The sequence below is a fragment of the Sorex araneus genome, chromosome X, assembly GCF_027595985.1.
Source record: "Sorex araneus isolate mSorAra2 chromosome X, mSorAra2.pri, whole genome shotgun sequence".
Classification (NCBI taxonomy): Eukaryota; Metazoa; Chordata; class Mammalia; order Eulipotyphla; family Soricidae; genus Sorex; species Sorex araneus.
This window is the reverse complement of record NC_073313.1, coordinates 199,295,354-199,322,986: the sequence shown is the minus strand read 5'-3', so window position 1 is coordinate 199,322,986 and position 27,633 is coordinate 199,295,354. Positions and strand designations below refer to the sequence as shown.

The window sequence follows — 27,633 nt, the reverse complement described above, 5'->3', positions numbered from 1 at the left end:
ATTACTTTGATGCTGTGTTTATATATCATCCTACAAGATGACTGGTGTACACAATTGTATTTTTATTTTTATTGGTTCTATTTCTACTTGATTTTTAATGTTTCGTTTTGGCATAACAAAAAATAAAATAAAGGTTAACATATGTTTCAAAAAATGCCATTGGTTTCTTATATTTTTGACAGTTTTGTGTCACATTTCCCAAAGTGAGAGTTGTTTTTCTTCTTCTGGGAAGTTGAACAGGGTCACACCACAGTTGCTTGCCTCCTTTCTTTCCTTTCCAAGCCAGGTAACACGCATGTGTGCTGCTTCCCAGTACTGTGTTCTCCTTAGGCCATTTCTCAAGCTCTGTGACAGTTGTAGAACCAGTCATTAAACATCTTATTTAAAGGAGAGTAATTTAAATTGTGAAGATGAAGATGCTTGAAACCACAACAGAGGAAATGACAGAGAAAGTCAAGATAATTAGTTCTGATGGCTAACACCAATATAGTGCAAAATACAATAATGAACTGTCCCTTCTTCCCCCCGCCCCATGTCTGTGTGTCTGTGTGTGTGTGTAGAATATAGAACCTATCCTAAACACTCAGTTAAACATCACATTTTAAAAATCAAACCAGGAAATAGAAAGCACAACAACAAAATCTAAATATTTTAGTCAAATTTCAGAGTGATCAATCACTGTAGTATCAGACAAGAATGTACATGAAGACCTTTCTACCTTACAGTAATATGTGAGTTGAATTCTCGTATTATTCATATTTTACAGATTAATACTAAAATAGTGAGAGGGTTACATATTGCAGAGTTCATGCAAATCATAGGTGATAAAACCAGGATTTAGAGGGAGTATATTTCCATATTTTATGCTTTTAACCTCTATATCAAATAGCAAATTCAGTAAGAGTATAATAATTGTCTTGGAAAAATTGAAAAACAGAGATAGGAAAATAAAGAAAATACATTCTGCATTGCTTCAGAACATACTTAAACAGTACCCAAGGTGCAAAAACAAAATGGAGAAATAAAAGCTTTGGCTTCCCTTTTGATGATCACATTTTGGTGAAAGAGTGGCCAAAGATGGATCACCTGACAGTATAACTAGGCTAAACTTCCTTTGTGTCCAGAGATTTTATGAGACACGAATGTTGCCATGGCATTCTCATGCATAATTCTTTATCGGAGGAATGGTGAGATGTTATGAAAGGAGTAAGGAGAGAAATACTCGGTCATAAGCAACTTTTATTGATAAATATTATTGACATTTCTGATTTTACTAAAAAAGATATTACAACATATCATGGCTCAAAGGTCCTAGTGCAGGGTTGAATAAACTTATAAACTTGGCTAATTAGAAATTATACACTATGATGCTTCAAGTTAAAATTTTGACACAACTTACTATTTACACTTTTAGAAACATAATAAAACAAGCAAGGGGTCTAGTAACAGTACAGCAGGTAGGGTTTTTGTCTTGCACTCAGTCAATACAGGTTCAATCACCAGCAGCAATATGATCCTCCAAGTTTGCCCAGAGTAATCCCTGGGTGCAAAGAAACATTAGGGATATTTGGTCTGTATTTCTTAATTCTTATTTTTTTCCTAATCTCATTCATTAAAAACTTTTTATTGTAGGCAATTCTTATGCAAGAAGCTCAACGTAATTAAATGTGCAGGATGAAAAGATGGCACAGGCACTGCTGGTACCCCCAGGACCTGAAAGCTTCCGACTTTTTACTAGGGAATCTCTTGCTGCTATTGAAAAACGAGCTGCAGAAGAGAAAGCCAAGAAGCCTACTAAAAAAGAACAAGACAATGACGACGAGAACAAACCAAAGCCCAACAGTGACTTGGAAGCTGGGAAAAACCTTCCTTTTATTTACGGAGACATACCTCCAGAGATGGTGTCAGAGCCCTTGGAGGACCTGGACCCATATTATATCAATAAGAAAGTAAGGTTCGATTTCATACTTCTGAAAATATTGCTAAATGGTATTTTATACATTCCATGATACAACTACACCCTCAACTTTAATAGACTTTTCTCTGGTTCACGTAAATACTGCTTCGTGATTTTTCTGTTATTAAGGATTTTGCAATATGTTTCTATTTTCATACATTTGTATTATAAACATATTTATAATAAAATATAACACAATATTTTCATAGACACTGTTTTAAATAGAAATATTATACGAAGCAACTAGTTTAGACACATTAACAGAAATTCAAAAATGAACATGTTTTATATACACAATTTGACAGCAGTTGACTTAGAGATAATTAAAACTGACACTAACAAAGCGAAATATCTGTTGTTGACGTACTTATACGATGAATTAGACTAAGAACTAAGCAAAAGAAAAGCTATAAAACGATGTATTTCCCATTTTCCAGTTTTTACTGACTTGATAATGGATTTGTGTTTTAGTAGGTATATGAGTAATCTTATACATAGTGTTTTCCTATAGAAATATTGTATATTAAGAAGCATTTTCTTTCAGTCAGTCAGTTTAATCTTGTGGATCACTAACTGAGAGTCTGATTGAAAACTTTTCTTAGCTTTATTTAATTTGGAAGGCTAGATTCTGGAACACTAATTTATTGTTAAAACATTACCAAGAGGAAAATTGTCTAAAACAAAAAATATAACCTCTCAAGGTATAAATATATATATGCATATGATTTAGATCTATAGTTATAACTGTGTCTTACTGTCAAAATAACTATAGAGAATTAGTTAATTTCTATAGTGAAGTCTACTATGCAATTTTTATAAGAAACAAAAAGTGTGATAAACTGTTTCAAGTATTTTAGCGTTTGATGACCAAAATTTATATCTCATAATCATAAGAATAAAACATCTCTATGTGGAAACTAAAATTAATACCACTATGAATTGATGGCTAAGGATTTTAATTAAGCTAGTAAATTACTTCATTAGATAAATCAGTCCCTTTCAAAAGACTAACAGGCTACATTTAAATTTTATTGGACAGCACTGGCTAAAGGACGTGATGATGATCTCTTCAGTCATGGAACTGACTCTGTTTGCTAGAGCTCTAATGGAGTCATCTCAAAGTTACATTGCATACATATCACTTGAGATGGTTGTTAATACAGTCTATGGAACATGGAGTTAGCTCAAAGTGCTGGAGTGAGTGGTTTGTTTATCAGGTCCCAAGTTTTGGCTCAATTTCTGGTGTTACATGGTCCCCAAGTAATACTAAGTATGCCTCTCTTCTTTTAAAATAGAAAAGAAATATTAAAATACAATTCAGATTCCACTTATCTAGGGTGAGAATGTACACTTCTCGCAAGCCTTTGAGTGAGTTTAATGTTGCTATTACATGGGCCACACTTTGAATAGCAAGGTTTTAATTACTTTAAAGTCATGGAAATAAGCTATATAGGTATTTTATTTTTCCTTTTAATTAATTTCATAAAAGGTAGCTTTAATATCAATACATATACTTCTATAAATTATTCAAGTTTTTATTATAAAATCAACAGAGATATTTTTTAAAAATTGGCTACCCTGTTAATATAAAGTGATGACAATTATAAATCCCCTAAGAAATGGAAAAACTTTTTTCAGTAAACTATAGCATCAAGGCATACTAAGAAGAATACTTTCAAGAAAGAAGTATGCTAAAAAAAAATGATAAAATTATGTGAAAAAAAAAACAGGGAATAGCAAAGAGAAATGTCATCATTTTCCTGAGGAGTTGAGTCTTTAGTACTAGCATTGAAAGTTTTTTATTCCAGAGGTCACTGGGGAGAGGAAACTGAATGACTGCTGAGATGTCATTAAAATCTGCATTATTTGATTACATTAACTTGTTTGAACTCCATCCTCAGGGGAAAGAAAATGTTTTACTTGTCATTTGTTCTCCCATTGATCTGACTAAAGGAAATTATACACTGGTCATTCTATAGCAACTACTTCAGCCCAAGGGACAATCATATATTATTGCAAACAAACAAATAAATAGATATTCAGATATTATGTGTCAGACTTTCAAGTTTGGTTAAAGTGAATCCGCACTAGAAAACAGAATTCTCCCTAATAGTATCACTTTTTATTATCTCTACTCTGGAAACCAAACTTGGGTTTTGATTTAATCACAGTGGCCACAACCATATTGGGAGACATCTTGAAAGTCTATTTAATGTAGTCTGCATGTGTCTGTAAATATGAAGACTCAGGAGTAAAAAGTGTGAGTACAGGGGGCCAGGGACATACGCTGACTTGGGTTCAATCCCCAGCAGCCAATATGGTCCCCAAAGCACTGTGTGGAATGATCCCTGAGGACAGAGCTAGGAGTAAGCCCAGAGTACAGATCAGAGTAACACTGAAATTACAAATTACACACACACACACACACACAAACACACACACACACACACACACATACACACATGTCTATAGTTATTGCCATTGAAAAAAAGGTAATTTTTGAATTTGGGTAGGAAATGACAGAAGTTCTAGTTTTAAAATATGACAAGAAGCTTGTGTTACTTGTATGAAATAATACAGATAAAAGACATTTTTAAACTGTAAAATATTATTACCACACACTAATTAATGATGCATTTCACATACCCACTTTAATAAAATGAGTATCATCACAATGATTGTAATGGCATTTAGGCTAACCAGAATATAATTTAAAAACAATTATTAATAAAAATAGTTAACATTTTTTGGCATACTTTTATTTATCTTACTTACTAATTTTGGTTTAGGGGGCCACTCCCAGAAGTGCTCAGGGCGTACTCCTAGCTCTGTACTCAGTCATCACTTCTAATGGTGCTAGGGGACCATATGGGGTGCTAAGGATTGAATCTGGGTCAGCAGTGAATGTGTCAAATGCTCAACCTGCTGTACTATCTCTCCAGCCCCACTATTAATACTGTTAAAGGCACTGTTTTATGTCTTAACAGTCATAGCTAATTTTACATTCACAGAACTATTAAGGTGGGTGCTGTTAGCTTTATTTCATGTTGGTAAAGCAAATCCCAGAGTGAATTAGTAGCTTGTCCAAGGTCATGGGTTCAGGACTTAAATCCATGCAGTATAACTCCAAAGTCAAAGCCACTAACCCCTAAATAAAATCATATGAAGTGTTAATTAACATAGTAAATAAAATATTTAATATATAATTGTGTAATTTTTGAATTTCCATTTTAAAGTTTTTAAAGCTTTATTTAAACACTATGGTTTACAAAGTTCATAATACAATTGTCATAGATATTAAATATTTTAACACCAATTCACCAGCAGTCCAATTTTCCCTCCACCATTGTCCCCATTTTCCTAATTGCCTGCCAAGCCTGTCCCCTTTGTAGGTGCAAAATAATTTATTTTATATTTCCTATTACAACTTAATGGCTAATGGAATAATTAAAAAACAATTTCAGTGAAAGAAGAATTTTGAAAATTGTATTATCTCACCATGGGTCATAAAGTTCTTATCTGAGGTTTTACAAAGCTGTTTGTTGCTAGTTGAACCTTCTGTGTTATTATGTTTGTTCAAAGAGTTCAGTTGACTACTAGATTATTTTTCTATCTAATTTGGTGTTCTCCTACTGGGATGTTAGTATTGTGGAATTTTTGTGTTTCCAGTAATTTTTGTGTAGAACAGGCCAATGGGTGAGTTGACATAGCGGTGGCTGTGGGATATAGGTATGGTTGCTGGGACTCACGGATGTATGGGGCATTTGGTGCAGGAAAGCAGGATGGTGGAGGGTGGATGGGAGAAGGCTGCTTGCCCACACTCTGAAAAGACACCAGAGTTTTCACCCTGAAATCAGTTTACGTGCAAGATTTGGTTGGTTTGGCCTCTGCAGAGATTTGTCATGAAGCAGTGAAGTTAGGTCTTTGGCATAGCAGTAGTTGTGGAGTGGGTATGCAGCTGCCAGGGCTTTAGAAGGGCAAAGACTTGGTCCATCCCACTCTTGATGGTGCCCCAGAGTTTTCAGCCTGTGATCTAGCAGGGTAAAGAAGAAATTGGTCCATCCCAATCCTGATGACACACCAGAGGTGTCTGGTTCAGCCAGAGACTGGTGAACCCATAAACTTTACCAGCTTATCTTGCATCATCTCATAGATTTAGTTGAGTCGAGGACTTATAGATGAGATTATTTGAATTTTCTAATTAATGCGGTTATACTAAGTATAAGCAGTTATATGTAGAGATATAAAGCTAAATCTTACTTTGAGTAATAAAAATTTTGTGAACCTATAAGTTATATATTTATTTGGAAAAAGAAGCAAGAGAAAAAGACAGCAAATAGATTAACATTTTTTTAGCTAAAACACTCATTACTTACTTGCAGTAGTGATATTTTTTAAGTTGTATCATTGCTTTGTGACAAGATTCTGAAATGTCCCTTCTACAATTATATATTCTCTTCTCAGGTAATTTTTATCTGTTCTATGTCCCTTGAAGATATCAGAGCGCCAGAATTAAAATGTCATTCTTACAATGCTTCCAGCACACATAAAATTTATATATTATCCTCATTTTGTTGTTACTTTTTTAAAATAGGTGCCACTCTTTGTGGTGCTTTTGGAGATGGGAGTGACATCAGTCACAACCACATCCAGTAGTAGTGGATATTGAACTCATGGCCATGATAGCTAGGCATGTGCTTAATCGCCTAGTTATCTTTCATGCCTATCCCTTATGTATTTGGAACTCAAGGTTTGCTTTGTGTCAGGTGGATTACTCCAGAATAAACTAGGATTTTTCTCTTTGAGACCTTCTCTGTTGCAGAATTTATAAATTCAAGGAAGATACCCATCAGGGTGCCATTTTATACAGTTACTATCACAAAGGCTAATCTTGCAAGAGAAACAAAGGAATCCATGTTGAACTGAACAGTTCATTCCTATTCACTTGCTCTTGGAGATTTTTCAAATAAAATCCTCACCTAATGCTACAGATTGCAATGGCTTTTTCAGGAAAGTTCCTCCCTAAAACATGAGCAACAGGACTTGAAATAATTGTGAACTTTTAAGTGCTACTGCTATCTAGATTGTTTTACTGGTATTATATAATCTAATTCTTCAAATTCCATAAAATTCTTTAATATGTGTGTACTTCAACTACGGTCTTTCCAGTGTTTATTGCCAATTGTGAGTAATCTTGTTGTCAGTAAGGAACAATCAACTTGCCCTCTTCATTAACTTGTTCAAAGTTATGAATTGTAGTTAATGAAAAATAATTGGTTAAATAATCTTTGGCTCTATGTTACTGAATACCAAAAAATGTACAGAGTAATTGTTTCCTCTGTCCTTTATGATCATAATATAATTTTATCTAACTATTCAAACAGAGCATGTTGTCAGTTAACATAAACATGTGGTACATAGGCTTTAGTTAAGAAGGAAAACATATTATTAAGTGAATGGATACATAAAATAAATGTCTTAAAGGTCAATAACATTTTAAAGGTAAACCTACATTTAATTGAAACAAGTACTTATTTGTAAACCAGGCTATTAAATATGGTAAAGAAAATTTGGAAAGAATGTAGATTATAGGTTCTTTATACTCAAATGATTTATAAAAATGTTTAACCTAGTCCTCAATAGAATGAATGCTACATTTAAATTACTACTTGACTATAATTACAAGCAACACGCCAACGTGTACACTCAGACTTACTGATAAAGCCAAATAGGCAGTGATCCGAAAGTATTGTGATTTATGAACAGGCTGGATAAAGTGATTTTGAGAGCTGAGGACACTCTCAGAATGTAAGGATTTTCAGCCTTTTGATTACATATTATAATGAACTGAAAAATTGTTAAAACATAGTGTGCTTGTGAGTCCTCCAAAAATTATATTCTTTTGTCCTTGAACAGGCACCAAATAATAGTGACTTTTTGCAAGTGGATATCAATATGGAAACAAGACAAAGAATCTCTGGTTATAAAAGTGGTTCATTGAAAGTGAAATCTTATTGTCAAGGCTTGAAACAAAAGGGGTTTATGTTAGATGACTTCCAGCTTCATGCATTCTATGTCATTCATTTTTGTAGTCAGGGAAAGAAACTAACAAGCTATGAGTGAAATAAGCAAGGAGTTTGAATTAGCTGGATTACAGTTAACTTTGATGGGAAAGTATAAGAAATGATCCTAGAGAGAGGTGGTATGTAATTATGGGGTAATCTAGCATTAAAGCTAAGTTGTTATGATTGGTTTACAGTCATAGGAAATTTAGTTGTGAAGTGCCCTTTAGAATGATATGATAATTTGAATTCTCAATCACATTATTCTTTCTCAGTATTACCAATTGGCTGATAGAATCTGACAAAATCAGGCTGTTCAGCTATTCACACGTTTTTGAGTATGTCAACTACGAAAAGGAAGATAGCCTTCATGAACAATGGAGTTATACTATTTGCCAAAATTTTTATAAAAATTATTTTGATATTGTATGCAAAGGAAAGTTCCCAGAGCTGCAGATAGATAGTAAGCTTTAAGAGAATTTGAGTCCTAATGTTACCTTACTTTGTAAAAAATTTTTTGTAAGACCATCAGTTTTATCAGGAAATTGGGATCTTAGAGACAGATTAGATAATGGTGACTCATATTTTTAGTTGTGAGTTTATGCTACTTTTGGGAGAAATATCTAATATTGTTATTGGTAGAGTATGCCAAATAGACAAAAAATTTTGAACAAACAAATTAGGTCTAAAGTTCTTCATGTATGTAAATACTTTAATAATCCATATGTCTAATTTTGTCTTATATTTTCTTTTTCAGACTTTTATAGTATTGAATAAAGGGAAGGCAATTTTCCGATTCAGTGCCACCTCTGCCTTGTACATTTTAACTCCGCTAAACCCTGTTAGAAAAATTGCTATTAAGATTTTGGTACATTCATATCCTTTTTTGTATGAACTGTCTAATTTATATTCCTACTTATTTATTTTACAGAGAATATAATTGATTTATATCTATTTATAAACACCCTTTGAGATTAATGTTTCCATTAATCTATTTGGTCTATTCTCTTTGCTTTCTAATATTTATGATAAGATATTGCATGATACTTGTGATTCTAAAAGTACAGATGCAACCATGATAGTGAATGGGAAAGGAATATGAAAGGATTGTGATAGTAAAAGGAAATGCAGTTATAAGGGGAGCAACTACCTTTTTATATTCTTGTAGCCCTAAATTAGTTCATACATAGCCACTGTTGAAGAACAAAACTTATTGTGGATAGTGTTATTATTTTATATTAGCAAATATTCAAGCTTTCATGCGTTAAAATATATGTTGTGACTTTATCTTCTCTTCTTTCAGAAAAGATTTCCTATGTTCTCACCTTGTGTCTCTGTAGCCAGTTGGTATCACTGTGTCACTGTCATCACGTTGCTCATCAATTTGCTGGAGCGGGCACCAGTAACGTCTCCATTGTGAGACTTATTGTTACTGTTTTTGGCATATCGAATAAGCCATGGGAAGCTTGCCAGGCTCTGCTGTCCTGGGGAGATACTCTCAGCAGCTTTCCGGGCTCTCCGAGAAGGGTAGAGGAATCAAACTCGGGTCTGCTGCATGCAAGGCAAACGCCCTACCCGCTGTGCTATCACTCCAGCTCTATCACACTATTCACACACACAAAAAAGTTCCCAGGACCCACTGCCACCTAGTTGTTAGAGAAAACTGATTCACACTCTAAATGGAGAAGGATCTGAGAAAATTTCAAGCACATTTCAAAGTTCCCATAGCATGACGGGCACTTCATCTAGATAGTTACCCACGTTCAAATACGGCATGAGACACATGGTATATCTTAACTTTTTATTAAATTTAAGTTATTTATAATGATAGTTAAAAGTGTATCTCAGGAGCTGTACTCTAGATTGTGTATTTTATAAGGACAGATTCAAAAAAACGGCTATGTAAGCACTGAATGAGAAACAAAATACTGATGAATATTTTGAATACAGATGAGTCAAAAAGAAGCAGAAAACTAGGGGGCCGGAGCAATAGCACAGCGGGTAGGGCGTTTGCCTTGCACGTGGCCGACCTAGGTTCAATCCCCGGCATCCCATATGGTCCCCCAAGCACTACCAAGAGTAATTCCTGAGTGCAAAGCCAGGAGTAACCCCTGAGCATCGCTAGGTGTGACCCAAAAAGCAAAAAAAAAAAGAAGCAGAAAACTTTTGAAGTACATTTAAACTCTCTTAGTCTACATTTTCATGCTATAAACTAGTTATATATGAAAATGAAATGAAATACGTATTCAAAATAATAAGAATATCCTTATATAAAGACATGATTGAGGGGCTGGAGTGATAGCACAGCGGGTAGGGCGTTTGCCTTGCACGCGGCCGACCCGGGTTCGATTCCCAGCATCCCATATGGTCCCCTGAGCACCGCCAGGGGTAATTCCTGAGTGCAGAGCCAGGAGTGACCCTTGTGCATCGCCAGGTGTGACCCAAAAAGCAAAAAAAAAAAAAAAAAAGACATGATTGAGATCCAAAGAGAAAATATTACAGCAAATTATTAGAGGCTTCAAAGTAGTGTTATCTCTTTAATCATAGTGTGAACAAGATATACGAGACTAGGTGACACATTAAATTCACTTATAAAAGTCAGAAGTTAAGACGAAAGCCTAGAAAATGTTATCAACATATCAGCAAAAAATTATAACTCTTCCTTATTATTACTTTTGTAAATTTCAAAGGAACAAGTTAGATCAATATGAGACTACCAGAAGATACTAATTACTGTACAGTTTTCAATTTTGTCCTCTTTGCATAGGCTAGAGATTCTCTGACTTTTTATATTATATTCCTTATGGTTGTCAGGCAGTGAAATTTGAAATTATATTTCACTGCACCTTTTACACTCTACGTTATACTGTAAGTCTACTGAAGGAAGGCCTTTCGAAAATATTTTCAAAAATTTTCAATTAAAATTCAAAACAGATTTCAAAGAAAAGACTTTCGATATGAGAAATGCACTCTTAAATTCTCTAGTAATCTCTTTACCATTGTGGTCTGATGTGCAATTTCCACTTTTTTGAAGTCAGTCTAAGCACTTCTAAGGAAAACCATCACGTCATCTTGAAAGCAATGTCATAAAACTAACTGGAAAACAAATTCTCATTTACTTCAAATAGAGGTGTCATTATTAAACTAAGCAAAAAGTAGTATAAAGTGAAAAGGGACTGGAGGCCAGGAGAAAGCTCAGTCGGCTACAACACATGCAGAAGCCTCAGGTCTGATACCCAGCACTGCATAGTACACACTCCAGCACCTCCGAGGGCCAGAGCGGGGAAGGAGAAAGATAGAGAGAGACAGAGACGGAAAGAGACAGAGACAGAGAGAGAACTAAGAATACTTGAACGCCTTCAAAACTTTTTAAAATTAATGTGTCTATTATTTGTTTAAAATAATAATACTGATATCGTAGGTAACTTTCATGGATGAATTGGTATTGTTGTTTTGGATCATTTGTAAATGGTCACAATATGTACTTATATTTATTCCTTAACAGTAATCTACTTTATTCAGCATGCTTATTATGTGCACTATTTTGACCAACTGTGTATTTATGACGCTGAGTAACCCTCCAGACTGGACAAAGAATGTAGAGTAAGTAGAAATGACTTTTTGAAATTAGAAATGCACTCTTAAAATCTCTAGTGATCTCTTTACCGTTACGATCTGATGTATGGTTTCCACTTTTTACCATTATGGTCTGATGTACAATTTACACTTTTTGAAGTCAGACTAAGCACTTCTAAGGAAAACATTATTTCCATAATATGAAAGAGGATAAGGGAAGATCTTTGAGGAAATTTTTCTTTGTAAGGTAAATATTTTTTCAGAAAATTATTCATGATAATATCTAAGAAAGCTTCTAAATAATCTATACTGTTAAATTAAAAGAATTATTTAATCTGAGAATTAATATTCAGGCTTGCTCTTCAAGCCTGTGTTCTCCCTTGAACATGTATCTCCTTGCTTGTCTCTCTGTTTCTTTGCTTGCTTATTTCCACACTAGAGAAGCCTATGTTATCTTTTGAAAACACACTTCTTCCTTTTTCTCCTCTCACATCTTTCAAAATAAGTTTAATAAAAACTATCTTGCTTCACAAGAAAATATAAATGAATAAAAATTAATATTCAATCACAGTTGCACATTTTAGATAAGTTCAATGATCAATTGACTAGTGAACAAAGTAATTTTGTTCTAGTATATGACTATTATTATGTGCTCATGAAATAGACACAGACATTTATATGAGGTATTTATGTTGCATATTATATTGTGATATTTAGAAAATATATTTAAGTGATTACAGTATTTAGATGTTTAAATTATATTAAGAGCTATAATTTAGGGAACAAAGAGAACCAATACTGCACACACACACAAACACACACACACACACATACACACAAACACACACACCCTCCCTGAGTCCCTGAGAATCACCAGAGCATAGCCCTGGAGGCCCTGAATCATCAACAGTTGTCACTATGGTGGTTCCCAAGCATCACCAGGTATAACTCTGGAGGCCTCCAGCAACACAGGGTCTAAGTAGCATCTCACCCTCATCCTAAGACACTGAATCAATAGGGTGAATAGCTTAGTACTGATGGGGTTGGTCTCCAGTTCACCCCAAATATGTTTTACATATATATTTATATTCATATATTTATATTTATATTTAGTCACTATGCATATTAAAATACAGGATATTTCTTAAAAATAAACCAAAAATCATAAACAATTTATGAACATGTTACACAAAACTGAGCTTAAAAATAATTCAACTTAAGAAGAAAACATGATTAACTAGAGATGGTTAAAGCATGAAAGTTTATAATTAGAACATGAATAGCAATAGCATTATCAATAACATGATACTGATCTAATTAAGTTTCTACAGCCATTTATACTTAAAACCAAAATCTCAGATTCCTCACTTCTTTCTTGAGATGAAGGTGCTGGGGACATACATGATGTCATCAAAATAAAGCATTTGGTTGCTTATTTTAATAAAGACATAGACTTTTTGTTCTTGAAAAAACTGCACTGGCACATTAGTCCTTTATTGAACTAGAGAAGCTACCACTGTTATTTCTTCTGTGCTAGTATTCTGCTTCTTATTTCATTGCAAAGAGTATTCTATTTGAGTGTGAGGGCAAAATGCTTCTAGTTGTTTTAAAAGCATTAATATTATAGACAAAAGTGCATTAACTAAAACAATATGCATCATAAAACTTCTTCTAATTTTTCAATAATAATGAGGCTATTTATGACAAAAAATGTTCTTTCTAAGTGAAATAGGTTTTTTAGATTATATAAGCTACTTATAACACAATGACCAAGTATAAATGATTTAACTCAATTGTAACTAATAGTAGCACATAATGTGAGCTTGGAGGTTCAGGAATTTGTTTAAATTTTTGGTAATTGCACAAATATTTAAAGTAGAATAACAAATTAAAATTTTTGTGAAGTTTAATAGATGATGATTTGATTGAGCAGTTTAAAAACTCCATGTCTGAAACTCTATTTTCTGTATTAGATTTGTTCCCCTAAAAATATACCAATCAACAAGAAATTTGAATGGGATACTAAATGAACCCAAAATACTGTCTTTAAAAATGCTTATCGAGGGACTTTTGTGTCTAGTGAAGTTGATTTGGGCTAGTCTTTGTAGTATTACTAAATTTAAATTCAGTTTTGGTGTTTACCTTAACCCTCACCTGTGTTGTATTCCAAAGGGTTTTGGCCGTATTATTATCAATAAAAATAGGACATGAAAATAGTTTTTTATTCTTATTTTTTCATTTATCTAGTAAACATTTTTATATGTAGTTCGTGTTATATTTTATTCAGATAGTATTGCTGCATCAATAAGACACACAAAGCATTATTAAAAAACCTAAATCATTAAACAGGGCTTTTTAGGGGGCAAGTACTAGTGTTTATTTTAATCCCTTATTCAGATTTGTAAGGTTAATTAAGATAGTATAATCTTTGATAAATGAAAATAAGGCATAGGTATTTTTTAAAAACTGTGATTGTCACAAAAGTATAGGATTTGCTACATGTTAAACAGTAGTTAAGATGAAATTCTTTATTTTTTTTATTAGTGCATCACCGTGAAGATGAAATTCTTAATAATGTTTTGTGTTTTTTTACATAGATACACATTCACTGGAATCTATACCTTTGAGTCACTTATAAAAATTTTGGCAAGAGGGTTTTGCTTAGAAGATTTTACATTCCTTCGCGATCCATGGAATTGGCTGGATTTCAGTGTCATTGTCATGGCGTGAGTATTTTTGAAAATCTGTTAATATTAGAGGAATGAAAATAGATTCAATATAAGCCCGGTTGCTATGAAATACTTTAAATGCAGAGTTTTTCTTATTTTTAAATTAATTATATGCCTCATCTATGAATTAATGCTGTACTTTCTTTTATTTAAATCTTCCAAGATTTTTCTCAGTAATACCATTTAGTTAAAGTAGCATGCTAGTTTTTTAGATTATGTAAAGACACTTCATATTTTGATGCTATTTTAAAAGGCATATTTTAAAATTGAATCTATGCTTCATATATGTTAAGAATACCTAATAAATACTCCAGGTAAACATCTAGTAAATTATCAATACAGGGAATTATTTCTTGTCATATACTTTTCAATCACATCAAAATGAGGTTACTCATTAACTATAACTTAATATCACCAACTGTGCTTTGATTAAATTTGCAAACAAGCTTGTTCATGTAAGTGAAAATAACCTTGAAATACAGCAACAAGATTTTATTCCTTCAAAGCAGGTTTCATCATATGGTACCCGCTCTCTGAAACAATTACATTTGTTAAATTCAAGGGGCTCTTATGCCAAGCCCAGTTTTAATTCTTTACTATAAATGTTGCAAAAGCCATCAGTAATTCTGATTTAATCCTACAGGTATGTAACAGAATTTGTAAGCCTAGGCAATGTTTCAGCTCTTCGAACTTTCAGAGTCTTGAGAGCTCTGAAAACTATTTCTGTAATTCCAGGTAAGAAGAAACTGGTATAAATTGGTAGACCCCTTATATATCAACTTTTCTTGTGTGTTATTGTGTTTGTGTGTGAACTCCCTATTACAGATATGTGACAGAGTTTGTGGACCTGGGCAATGTCTCAGCATTGAGAACATTCAGAGTTCTCCGAGCACTGAAAACCATTTCAGTCATTCCAGGTGAGAAGTAGGTTAAACACCGAGGCTGACTTTAAATGCACTTTAGTAATACTAAGGTGAAAATCACACTTCCTTTTATTTTTTCTTGCTTTTTATTCTTATTTTCACATTCAGTAATACCAAGCGACATTTTGATAAAACTCAGTTCTTAAAATTTCAGAAGTTAAATGCTTATTCATAAAGTCAGCCTTTGAGTTTAACAGAGAATTGCATGAGATGTTTATTTAAAAAAAAAGATTCTAATTCTGTGTTCTATCTTTTGCATTTATGATATAAAGTTTTTTCTTTTATATTGAAAAAACTTTGCTACTCCAGTTTTACTGATTTGGATTTTGCCTAATTTGGTAATGGATCTCCTTTAAAGGGGAAAAGATTATTATTATTGAATAGCATGCAAATAGTACAAGATTTCTATGATTTTAAATTTAATTTCTCCTGTAAATCATTGCTACTTGGAAGTTTGTGTAAGAAATAGGTTTCTAGGAAACAGCCCGATGAAATACAAAATCTGAAATGAAAACAGCTGCAAGTTTGTCTTTGCCTGTTTATGTGTTGAAGCATGTTAAACAACACACAGGTCTCTTCCTGCCTTGATACTAAAGCTTTCATCTGAGCTGCCTGAAAGCACACTGTTCATAAACAAAATCTCTCTTCACCCATTTCCCAAACCATCTGGCCATCCATTAAGCTTCCCTGTCCTAAGAGCCCAGCAATTGTTTGTGGGGAAAGAGAACAGTGTGACTATTAAGAAGACATTGTGGCCCTAGGGCAGTCTTTCTTAGCTTACCTATGGTTCCCTCCCAGGTTTAAAGACCATCGTGGGGGCCCTGATTCAGTCCGTGAAGAAGCTCTCTGATGTCATGATCCTGACCGTGTTCTGTCTGAGCGTGTTTGCTCTAATTGGTCTGCAGCTGTTTATGGGCAACCTGCGGAATAAATGTTTGCAATGGCCCCCGAGTGATTCGGCTTTTGAAACTAACACCACTTCCTACTTTAATGGCACAGCAGATTCAAATGGAACATTTGTTAATGTGACAATGACTACCTTTAACTGGAAGGATTACATTGATGATGACAGTAAGAAATACTGCTCTTTTGTTAATCTTAACGTTTCTGAATGAATTTTCAACTAAAAACAGTTGACACTGTGGGTGTGAAGCCACTTTGAGCATATATTTTATTGACATACACTTTTGAAATAACTGATATAGTCAAATTCTCATATGTTCCGATTGTTAATAGGATTGATATCAAATGAAATCATATACTCTTTATATTAACAGGTCATTTTTATGTGTTAGAAGGACAAAAGGACCCGTTACTCTGTGGAAATGGCTCAGATGCAGGGTAAGGAGCACACTTAATTGTTTAAAAGATCAAAATCTCTCATTAAAAAAGCAGATAGAAAAAAATATATATACAAGAATAGTTTACATTCAGTGTATAAGAGAGTGGCACCTTCTACTTAGGGAGTATGTTCTCTGTCTTTTTGGCTTACTAATGGCCCAAAATTCGCAGCTACTAAAATTATCCCTTTAAAGGGACTAGGGTTGTAGGTCCGCAGTAAAACACATACCTTGTATGCATAGGCCTGGACTCAGTTCCTGTGACCACAAGAAAAACAATGAAAGCAAAAATCTTCCTTTTGAGTGATTCTTTTTTGATTCATATTGATAATGTGTTGATGGGATGAGATTTGCTGTGGCTGGAATGAAATATAAATTACCGCCTGGTTTAAAGACTCCAGGTCCGTTTTGGAAGTTGCGTTGAGAAATGAAAGCATTCTTGAAATAGCATAAAAGTCTGAGTGCAAGAAAGTCAAGGTTTAAACTTCTCGGAAGTGTGTCCAAATTTGAGTCTGTATATTTTTTGATAGCACTGTATAATAATCATCATACTGCTTACAGACATAACGAGATTTTTCAATACTATTGTAAATTTAATTTTAATTCAGAGAAGAGGGATTTTTTTAACCAATAAATAGCGAAAAGGAAATCACTCTCAGACCATACACATAAAATATACTTTTGTCAACTGAAGAAATGGGAAATGGAAACCGTCAAGCTGTTTTCAACAGATAAATGGATGTACAAATCATAGAACATACATAAAATAAAATAGCATTCAGTGATAAAAAGAGATTAGCTGTAAAACAACACAAAAATACTTGATAAATTTTAGGTGCCTAGTTTTACATGAAAAAATGGTCACTCTGGAAAAGCTGCGAATGACATTGTTCCAATTGCATGGCATTCTGAAAAAGATAAATAATAGAAATAATTGAAAGAACAGTATTGAACTGAAGAAGTAGTACAGTGGTTAGGGATAGTGTATTAATTTGAATGAACTCCACCAGGAATGTTCCCTAAGGATTACCGGGTGTGTGGCTCATAATCCAAATGGAAAAAGTTAAAGAAACAAAACAAAACAGTGATTTTCTGCAGTTCAGGGCAGGAGGTTGACTAATTGAAGCACAGGAGATAGTTTTAGGGGATAATGTAAAGGATATAGGAGATATATTTAGGGCCTAGAGGAAAATAATTTAAGGTAAAGAAGCTATTTTCCTTTATCCTGTCATGGTGAACATTAAACACTTGTCAAAACTCATGAGATTTTATAACCTTAAGAGTAAATAGTTTATGTGAATTAATAGTATCAGGTTTGGGGAATTCCATTTGACATGCAGAATGTGACATAAGTATCCAAAGATATTTAAACTGTATACAATTACTTCACTGTAAAAGGTAGGAAGTAGGTTCTAGTCTAAATAACTTTGGAATTGATTGATCTTTTGGTAGTGAAATAAAATTTGATATGCAAGTGTGACTTCATATTTAGCTTAATATAGACATAAATGCTACATACAAAAATATTTAAGCAGATATATGTGTATGCACATTATACACATTATATCGCATGTTCACATTTATATCCTTTCTTTGTCAGGTCATCCTAGAATTAGACATACCACGTGTGAATGTAGATCTTGGTTTTTAGTACCATTCTCCAATAAAAGAGCCCGAGGTTCTTAGACGGATTATATGTTTTAGAACTAGGGTGTGGGGTATAAAAAATAATTCTGGAGCATATTGTAGTGTCAGGTACTAACAAATTTATAAAATAACAAAACAAGGTGCAGGATTATTTCAAACTGATGTAGAAACCAACTGAAAAAAGTTCCCAGCATATTTTTTTAAGTTGGATCAACTTAAAGATACAAATACAAACTTTCATGATTATGTTTCAGTCTTACCATAATTATGAACCTGTCCTTCCACCAATGCACATTTTCTACCACTATTGTTCCCATGTCCCTCCCACCTCATCCCACCCCCAGCCTCTGTGGCAGGCACCATTCTTCTTATTCTCTTTCTAATTTTGGGTGTTATGGTTTGCAATGCAGATACAAAAAGACCATAATGTTTGGTCCTTAGTCTACTTTCAGCACACATCTACCATCCCGATTGATCTCTCCAATCATCATTTACTTAGTGGTAATTAAGTAATCACCTTCCCTTTCCAACTTTTTCCCCCAGTACGTGAGGCCAGCTTCCAAACCGTGGAGTGATCCTCCTGGCCCTTGTCTCTACTGTCTTTAGGTATTAGTCTCATATTATTCCACTAATGAGTGCAATCATTCTATGCCTGTCTCTCTCTCTCTAATTTTATTTAGCATGTTACTCTTCACTTATTTGCAAATTTCATGATTTCATCTCTTCTAACAGCTGCATAGTATTCCATTGTGTAGATGTACCAAAGCCCATGGATTTTTGATATAGAACATTTTGAACTAAAAAAAAATCATGAGGGGCCGGAGCGATGGCACAGCAGGTAGGGCGTTTGCCTTGCATGCGGCCAACCTGGGTTCGATCCACGGCATCCCATATGGTCCCCCAAGCACCGCCAGAAGTGATTCCTGAGGGCAGAGCCAGGAGTAACCTCTGAGCATGGCTGGATGTGACCCCAAAAGAAAAAAATCATGAAATAAATTCCTTAGAATTCAAAATAGAAAATAAACATCTATGTAATATTCAAATAAATGATTAAATAGATGATAGGTAGAAATAAATGAAAGATAATAAATGAATCTTCCATGCAGATTTCAAATAATTTATATAGAGCTGATCTTTTAAGAAGATTCGTTATTAGCTCTCTTCCCATAGGTATGATATACACATCATGGCTTGGTTTTGGAGAGTAGTATAGAAAATAAAAAAGTAAGCTGACAGTGGAGAATCCTGTCAAATGCTAATCAAAATCAGGTGATAAAAATCAATATTATTGGTGTTAGGCCTCTTGATATGAGGTGATAATAATGCCTTTTCACTGTAGTTTTCCTACAGAAATTTTGTAATTCTAATGAGATAAATATCAAACAAATTTTATTTCAAAGAAACTTTTCAAAATACCTTATGCTCCAAAGTTGTCAAGATCATTAAAAACAAGGAACAACTGACAAATTGTTAAAACAAAGAGGAGAGGAGATATTCCTGGCTATTAAATTAATAGAGGAGACTTTATAACATTAAAAGAATATTAAAATAAATCAGAATAAAGTATTGGACTTTGTTTGAAATGACTCACAAGTACAAAATCTATGTAAAATGTTAATCATAGGGAAAACTGATTTTGGTATATGTGGGAAGTTTCTGCTATCATGGGGAGTTTTCTAAAAATATATAATTGTTCTTAAATGTAAATTTTATTTTAGAAAATTCTATCAAAGTGGCTAATGAAGTAGCCCATTAAATGTTGAAGCACACTGGTTGTTTTTCAGCTTTTATTTTCAGTTGTTGATAGTTGCAACTTCACAGAGAAAGGATATTGATAAAGACAGACAAAAATATGTGTTGCTTCCCTTTGACATTCTAATGTCTGAAATCTGACTACTTTGCACAAATGTTTTCTATTCATTTCCCTAAAACCTTTAAACAAATAACAGTTGTGCTGTGAGCCATTTCTCATACTTATCTGGAAATTAAGGCAAGAAAATTTATCAGAGACAGCAACTAGAGGTTTTGATAATTCCTATAAACTAACATTGACTGAAAGATCTATAATAGCTCTATTAACCTCTATTTTCCTCTTACAGCCAGTGTCCAGAAGGATACATCTGTGTGAAGGCTGGTCGAAACCCCAACTATGGCTATACCAGCTTTGATACATTTAGTTGGGCTTTCCTATCTCTATTTCGTCTCATGACTCAAGACTACTGGGAGAACCTCTACCAGTTGGTAATTGTCTTAGTCTTGTTTGGATTGTTAGAACAAGGCACCACAGACTGAGTAGCTTATAAATAGCAGAAATTTATTTGTCACTTTATAGGGACCACAAAGTCTGAGACAACTTAAGAAATCAGATTTTCACATTCTGGTGAGGGCCCTCAGTCTAGTTCTTTTATCAGAACACTAATCCCATTTATGAGAACTCCATTCTTATGACTAAAGTACCTCCAAAGACCCACTTAGCAGTCATTATTTCAACTTATAAATTTGAGGCTTTTTAGGGGATGAGGGGGGCAAGCATCTAGCTTATAATAGTGAAATTAAAATCAACATATGTAGAATTTGTTTTTGTAAACACATATACAGTGCCATATGTGGATACTTGTTTATAACCTGGTAAAACTATAGAGGAGAGTCCACTGTAAATATTCCAGTCATTCATTTGGTGCCTGTAATATCAGGAGCTCAAAGTTATGAGTGTGAAAATCATGTTGATGATTTTGAATTTTTAATATAGTTTAGAGATTGACAGAAAATGTAAAAAATAGTTTGAAACTCAATTATATTACATTTTTTTTCTAACAAGGCCAATAGTTAACTGAGGCTAGAAGGTGGGGTGGGGAATGATGTTATCTCCACATGATCAAGAGTTACTACCAAGGAAGTAGAACACCATTAAAAGTAGAACACCATTAAATATTCCATTAGCATCATTGTCCTGAATTATAGACCAAGAAAAAGGTATTTAGGTGGAGTACAAATATATATCACTGTCACTGTCACTGTCATCCCATTGCTCATCGATTTGCTTGAACAAGCACCAGTAACATCTTCATTGTGAGACTTGTTGTTACTGATTTTGGCATATCGAATACAACACAGGTACCTTGCCAGGCTCTGCCGTGTGGACGAGATACTCTTGCTAGCTTGCTGGGCTCTCCACAAGGGGCAGAAGAGTCAAACCCAAGTCAACTGTGTGCAAGGCAATGCCCTACCCACTGTGCTATTGCTCCAGCATATAAAATGTTGAAATGTGAATGTTTGCATTTAATTAGACTACAGTCCTGGAACATTTTTATGTTGGCATTTTAACATTAAAAGCAGCTTAGTCAAAATACATTGGATGTAATAAAATAGTCTTGGAAATACTGACGAATATATATCTTTTCACCCTAGACATTACGTGCTGCTGGAAAAACATATATGATATTTTTTGTCCTGGTGATTTTCTTGGGCTCTTTTTATCTGGTAAATTTAATCCTGGCTGTGGTGGCTATGGCTTATGAGGAACAGAATCAGGCCACCTTGGAAGAGGCAGAACAGAAGGAGGCTGAATTTCAGCAGATGCTTGAACAGCTTAAAAAGCAACAGGAAGAAGCTCAGGTATTGAGTGATAATAAGCAAAAACCTAATTGTTGTTATGATTATTTGTTTTTAACCATCACTATTATACCCTGGAAGGACTAGCTTTTCAATAGGAATAAATGCATTGTCTATAGAAAAGGGAAATCAATTCAAATCTAAAATTGTTTCTGAAGTTGGAGTCAAAGGAACATTTTAGATTTTATATATTAATAAATTCACTATCAGTAAGAGACAGTCAGGATAAAGTTAGTTATGCAATGTCTTATGAAACTCAAGAGAAGATTTTTAGTTTAATAGGAAAGCATACATAACTGATATTCCAGCCATTAACATTCCACACTAATTATAACAGTTGTGATTTAGCTCTGTTGTCAATTAATCTCAAATGTTAATAATAAAACTATGCATATCAATAACAAAACATATTCAATTGTTCTTTTAAGTATATTTAATACACTACAACTTCTATCAGGATATTAGGAAGACATCTGTCATTAGACTCCAGTTTCATTTTCTCATTAACATTAAAGATTGAGTTAATTACTTGATGAATGGGGCAATCATGTCTTAAGAAAAATAGAAAGAACAACAACTAGTATTTGTTTTTTAAAAAAACACATTGATAGTTGAAAATCATGGGATGACTTAGTGAAATCTGATTCTTATAAATAAGAGGTTTTTGCCAAGTCTTTGTCAATATTTGGTGTGGTAAGTCTTTCTAGCCATTCTCCAAATATCTCATTTTTTGTCTAATTTTCTATTTTTTAGTGACTAAGGATATTGAATAACTTTACATGTTATTTTTCCATCTGTATAGATTTTACTGTGAAGCTCATATTCAAATCTTTTGCACATTTTTCTTATTTGGCTGTTTGTTTTTCTAATAGTGTGTTTTGAATACTATTTTTATATTCTGTGAAAAAGTTATTCAATCATTTGTGACATACTTTCAAGTATTTTGTCTTTAATACTCTTAATAGTATTTATAAGTTAAAATTTTTTATTTTGATGTGATTATCAGTACTTTACAAAGTACTGTTAATCAAATTTTTATTTTGTTACTATGCTTTTGGTGTTGCATCTAATATTTTTTGACAACTCATTACAAAAAGTTTTTCCTAGAAGTTTTATAATTGTGCATTTTACATTTAAGTCAATTACCAATTTTAATTGTTTCCAAGTGTGATATGTGTTATGAATGCTTCACTAATCATCAGTAAACAAGCAGTATATTAGTATAACATGTATCTTTATGAAACTTAACATTAATTTAGTATCTGTTGAGGCACCTCAAGTGTTACTTGGTTAAAATAATAAAAGTGAATAAAACTCATTTTAATCAAGTGTAACTAATTGTTTTATACTTAATTTGTGAGACATTTCTAATAGTGCCCATGATAGTTGTTTTCTTTAAAAAATATCTAAATTTTTCTTTAAAATTTGTTTCTGATATGAATTATTTGGGAGTTAGTTTTGGAACAAAATGAAAATTTTAACATTAAGAGTTCTAATATGCTTAGGACTAAAAATGGAGCAGTGATAAATTTCTAGTTTTGAATGGAATTTTATTACCAGCTTCTATGTTTAAAAGTAGCACTATAGCACTGTCATCCCATTGTTCATCAATTTGCTTGAGCGGGCACTGGTAATGTCTCCATTGTGAGACTTGTTATACTGTTTTTGGCATATTGAATATGCCACAGGTAGCTTGCCAGGCTCTGCCGTACAATTGTCTGGATTTATATTAAAGTACATAAATACAATGAGTTATAGAGCCTACTTCATATTACACAGAAATGTTTTCTGAGAAAATGGTGTTCACTGTATAAACATCAAGTTCATAGTTATTTGTTACAAAAGGAATTCAGTTGTGGAAGTCATACAACTAGTCTAAGCAAGCAGGGCATTGGCAATGTGACACGGCTAGGTATAAGCAGGTATAAAGCATGAGGGATGACAGGAAACATCTGCCTTTGAGGGACTCAACAATACATTGGAAGTGGAACAAGTGACGTATATGAGTTGGTGAGCAACACAGTAAATATGTTATGTTGATAGTTGTCTTTGTTACCTTAGGAATATGTTTTGATATTGAGTTGTTTGACTGTTACCCAAAATAGGTAGGGAAATCACATCTTAAGCAAAACAAATTCTGGAAGTGATTTAAATGAACATGAATTTCAGGATTATGGCAGGGACATTACCACCACTTCCTTTGTTTCTAATGACAAACAGGGTAATAAATGAATAGAGCTGTACGTTGTGTGGTTTTCTTCTCTATACAAAGTGGGGAAAAGAGTTAAAAGCTATTTGAAAAGGAAAACTTGCACATTCACTCCTTCAGCAAGTGATGGATATTATGTATCTCCTGTATATCAAGTACAATGCAATATATTTAACATTTTTCAGATAAGTAAAGACTTCCTTTATTTACATTATTATATACAAATAATCATATTTATAAAACACTCTTATGTTTAGCACCATTCATAATTGATATTAAAAGTGATGTTGATGATCGAGAATTTGATAATAAATTGGCTTTTTATGCAAATCTATAAGTATATGAGTCCCATATTAAACTTTCATTAAATGCTTCAAGTTGTCTTATTAGGAGTTTGAGACCTAGGCCTCTGTAAATGAACATAGCATCCAATATCAACAAATACCCATGTTACATTTTATATGTTGCTTAGCATAATATATATATATGTAACTACATAGGTAATTTTTCTAACTACATATATAGCTCAATTTCCTGGGGCCATCTTAATTCTGAGAAATTTGTATCATAGTACCTATAGTCCCTTGTCACCTTTTATTGACTTATTTGTATTCTTTAAACAGTTTTATTAAGGTACTGTTATTTACAAAGTAACAGTTGAGTTTCAGGCACAAAATATACAAACAGTAATTCCACCAACAGTGTCAGCTTCTTTCTACATGTCCCCAGTTTTCCTCCAGCCTCCCAGACTGCCTGCTTGATAGGCACATTTTTGTTTGGTTTTGGTTGTTTGGATTTCATGCTTTCAGTTTTGTTGGTTCTGTGGTTTAGATATATAGATATACCACACCCCTACCTCATTGTTGTGTCTGAGGCCGCTGCCTCCCATCCACCTTTTCTTACCTTCTCCCTTTGGTTTCTATTCTTCCTTATCTTTCGCAGTTCTATGATCTAGGGCCAGGGTAATCTAGGCATCCCTCCATTGATATTTTGTATTCCCTTCTCCTGTAATTATATGTATCACAGATAAGTGAAATCATCTGTATTTGTCTTTCTTCTTTTGAATTAATTCACTTAACATGATACCCTCCTGTTCCATCCAACTGCATGAATTACATGATTAAGTCATTCCATTCAGTTGCATAGTATCCCATTATGAATATATACTACACCCTCTTTATTTGCTCATGTGTCATTAGACACATAAATTGTATTATATTCTAGTTATTTTGCCAAGTGCCACAATAAATAATGGTCCATACATCCTTTTGAATGAATGTTTTTATGCCCTGGGAGTAGATAACAATAAATGGAATTGCTGGGTCATATTGCAACTCTCTTTTCACTTTTCTGAGACATCTCTAAACTGTATTCCCAAGGGGTTAGTAAAAAGCAGACAGCATTCCCACCGCAGTCAGGAGAGTTCCTTTTTCACTGTATTCCTCATCCTACATCACCACAGATTGCTCCCAGATTTTTTATATTTTTAAATGTTATATTATACTCTCATTGTCATCTTGATTTGGAGTTCTTAAATGATAAATGATGATGAGCACTTTTTAATATGCCTATTGGCCATTTATCCATCTTCTTCAGAAGATGTTCATTTCTTACCCATTTTTTGTTTTGAGTCACAGCCAGCGATGCATAGGAGTTACTCCTGGCTCATGCACTCAGGAATTACTCCCAGCGGTGCTCGGGGGACCATATGGGATGTTGGGAATTGAACCCGGGTCAGCCACGTGCAAGGCAAATGTCCTACACACTGTGCTATTGCTCCAGCCCCACTTACCCAATTTTTAATTGGGCTTATATTTTTGTGCTGTTGGTGGTATTTGTAATTTCTTTATTTTGTACAATAGCTGATGTGCTGAGTGCAAGTATTTTTCCATTTACTTCTGTGTCTTTTAGTTTTAGATGTTGCTTTAGCCATGTAAATATTCTTCAATTTGATGTAGTTCCATCTGTTTACTTTTGTTTCTGCTGCCTTTGCCAGTGGAATCATATAGTTGAAAATATCTTTGAGATTCAAATGTTGGAGTGTTCTGCTAGTATTTCCTCAGCATTCTATATGTATTCTGGTCTGATCTCAAGGTCTTTCATCCACTTTGAATTTACTTTTATATAAGGTATGAGATATGGATCCAGCTTTATCTTTTATAGACGGTTATTCTGGTTGTTCAGGTTTTCCAGCACCATTTGTTAAAGAGGCTATCTAGTCCACTTCACAAGTCCAGCTCTTTTGTTGAAAATTAGCTAATCATACATCTGGGACTTGTCCTTGGTACTTGATTCTAACCCATTGGTCATGGAATCCATCCTTATTATAGTATCATGCTATTTTGATCACTATAGCTTTATAGTATAGTTTCAAGTTAGATAATGAGATACCTCCCAATTTCTTATTTCTCAATATGGTTTTGCCTTTAGTTTTAAAGATTTTTAAAAAGTTTAAGATGAGATGATATTTAAAAATAAAAGTAAATAACTTAGAAGTGTTTTCTTTTTTACAGTAGAAACATAAAGCACAAATATTGTAAAGCATTATATATCTTATATTTTTTTATTAGATGTTTTCTGAGATCTTTAAAATAAAGTCTAATTATGACCTGTTTTCACCTATCTTTGACCCAGTATCTGAGACAATTCCCGACTTGATTAAAAAAAATAACTAAGAATTTTACAGACTTCTTTTATAATCAGATGACATACTAGCCAATGCACATATGGCAAAATTCCTATCTAGCTTATAATATAGAGTAGATAGAATAATAAGGTAGAATAATCATAGCTAACTGAATTTTATAATGAAATATGTAAACAGTTTAACCAATGTTCTCATTATCTGATCATTTCCACTTCCAAGACTGTTCCTAACAATAGGAATATACTTAATGGAAATTCAGCTTTGATATGATTATACTATTTTCATGTCCTCCATAGTCATTAGTAAGTCAGTTCTAGCCTAAAAATACTGCTACATAAATAAAAACAAAACACACCTCTTGTATTTTACTTTATATTTGTTTTATTTCATTCATAAATATCACAATTATAAGTTTTTAAATACTTTATATACTTTTAAATGTTGAAATACTTTTTAAATATTGCAGAAATATGGAAATGGAAAAATTTCGGTTCCTATAATCCTTTGAATATTTTGTATATTTCTCGATTGGTATAGCAATCATTTCTTATAGTTCCAAATAATAATACATTTATAATCATTTAAATTTAAAAAATAAGAGTAATAAACTTGTGACTCTGGGATTTAACATAACCAAAAGTTAACATTATTCTGCACTAATTGTAATTCAAATGAAGAAAGAGGATAAACTAGCTGATATATTCCCAATAATTCTACCTATAAATAGTAGCAGTAGTAGTAGTAGTGGTAGTAATAGTAGCAGTAGTAGTAGTAGTAGTAGTAGTAGTAGTAGGCACATTGGGGAGGGCCTTTGCCTTACACTTGGCCAACCCGGTTTCGATTCCCAGCATCCCATATGGTCCCCTGAGCACCACCAGGAGTAATTCCTGAGTGTAGAACCAGGAGTAACCCCTGTGCATCGCCGGGTATG

General features: G+C 33.4%; 1 protein-coding gene across 2 annotated transcripts in view; it reads left to right on the top strand.

The window, feature by feature from the left end:
• SCN3A (sodium voltage-gated channel alpha subunit 3) overlaps positions 1-27,633 on the top strand; it is a 123,655-nt gene that overhangs the window by 28,038 nt on the left and 67,984 nt on the right. Inside the window, exons 2-10 of one of the 2 annotated variants that reach the window (XM_004601112.2) lie at positions 1,633-1,949; positions 8,777-8,895; positions 11,533-11,622; positions 14,193-14,321; positions 15,150-15,241; positions 16,046-16,318; positions 16,525-16,588; positions 20,334-20,475; positions 21,643-21,849. In XM_004601112.2, the coding sequence (XP_004601169.2) occupies positions 1,683-1,949; positions 8,777-8,895; positions 11,533-11,622; positions 14,193-14,321; positions 15,150-15,241; positions 16,046-16,318; positions 16,525-16,588; positions 20,334-20,475; positions 21,643-21,849 (1,383 nt within the window). In that variant the 5' untranslated portion in view covers positions 1,633-1,682. Of the gene's footprint in view, positions 1-1,632; positions 1,950-8,776; positions 8,896-11,532; positions 11,623-14,192; positions 14,322-15,149; positions 15,242-16,045; positions 16,319-16,524; positions 16,589-20,333; positions 20,476-21,642; positions 21,850-27,633 lie in introns of those variants that run through there. The other variant, XM_055119724.1, reaches the window with a different exon arrangement.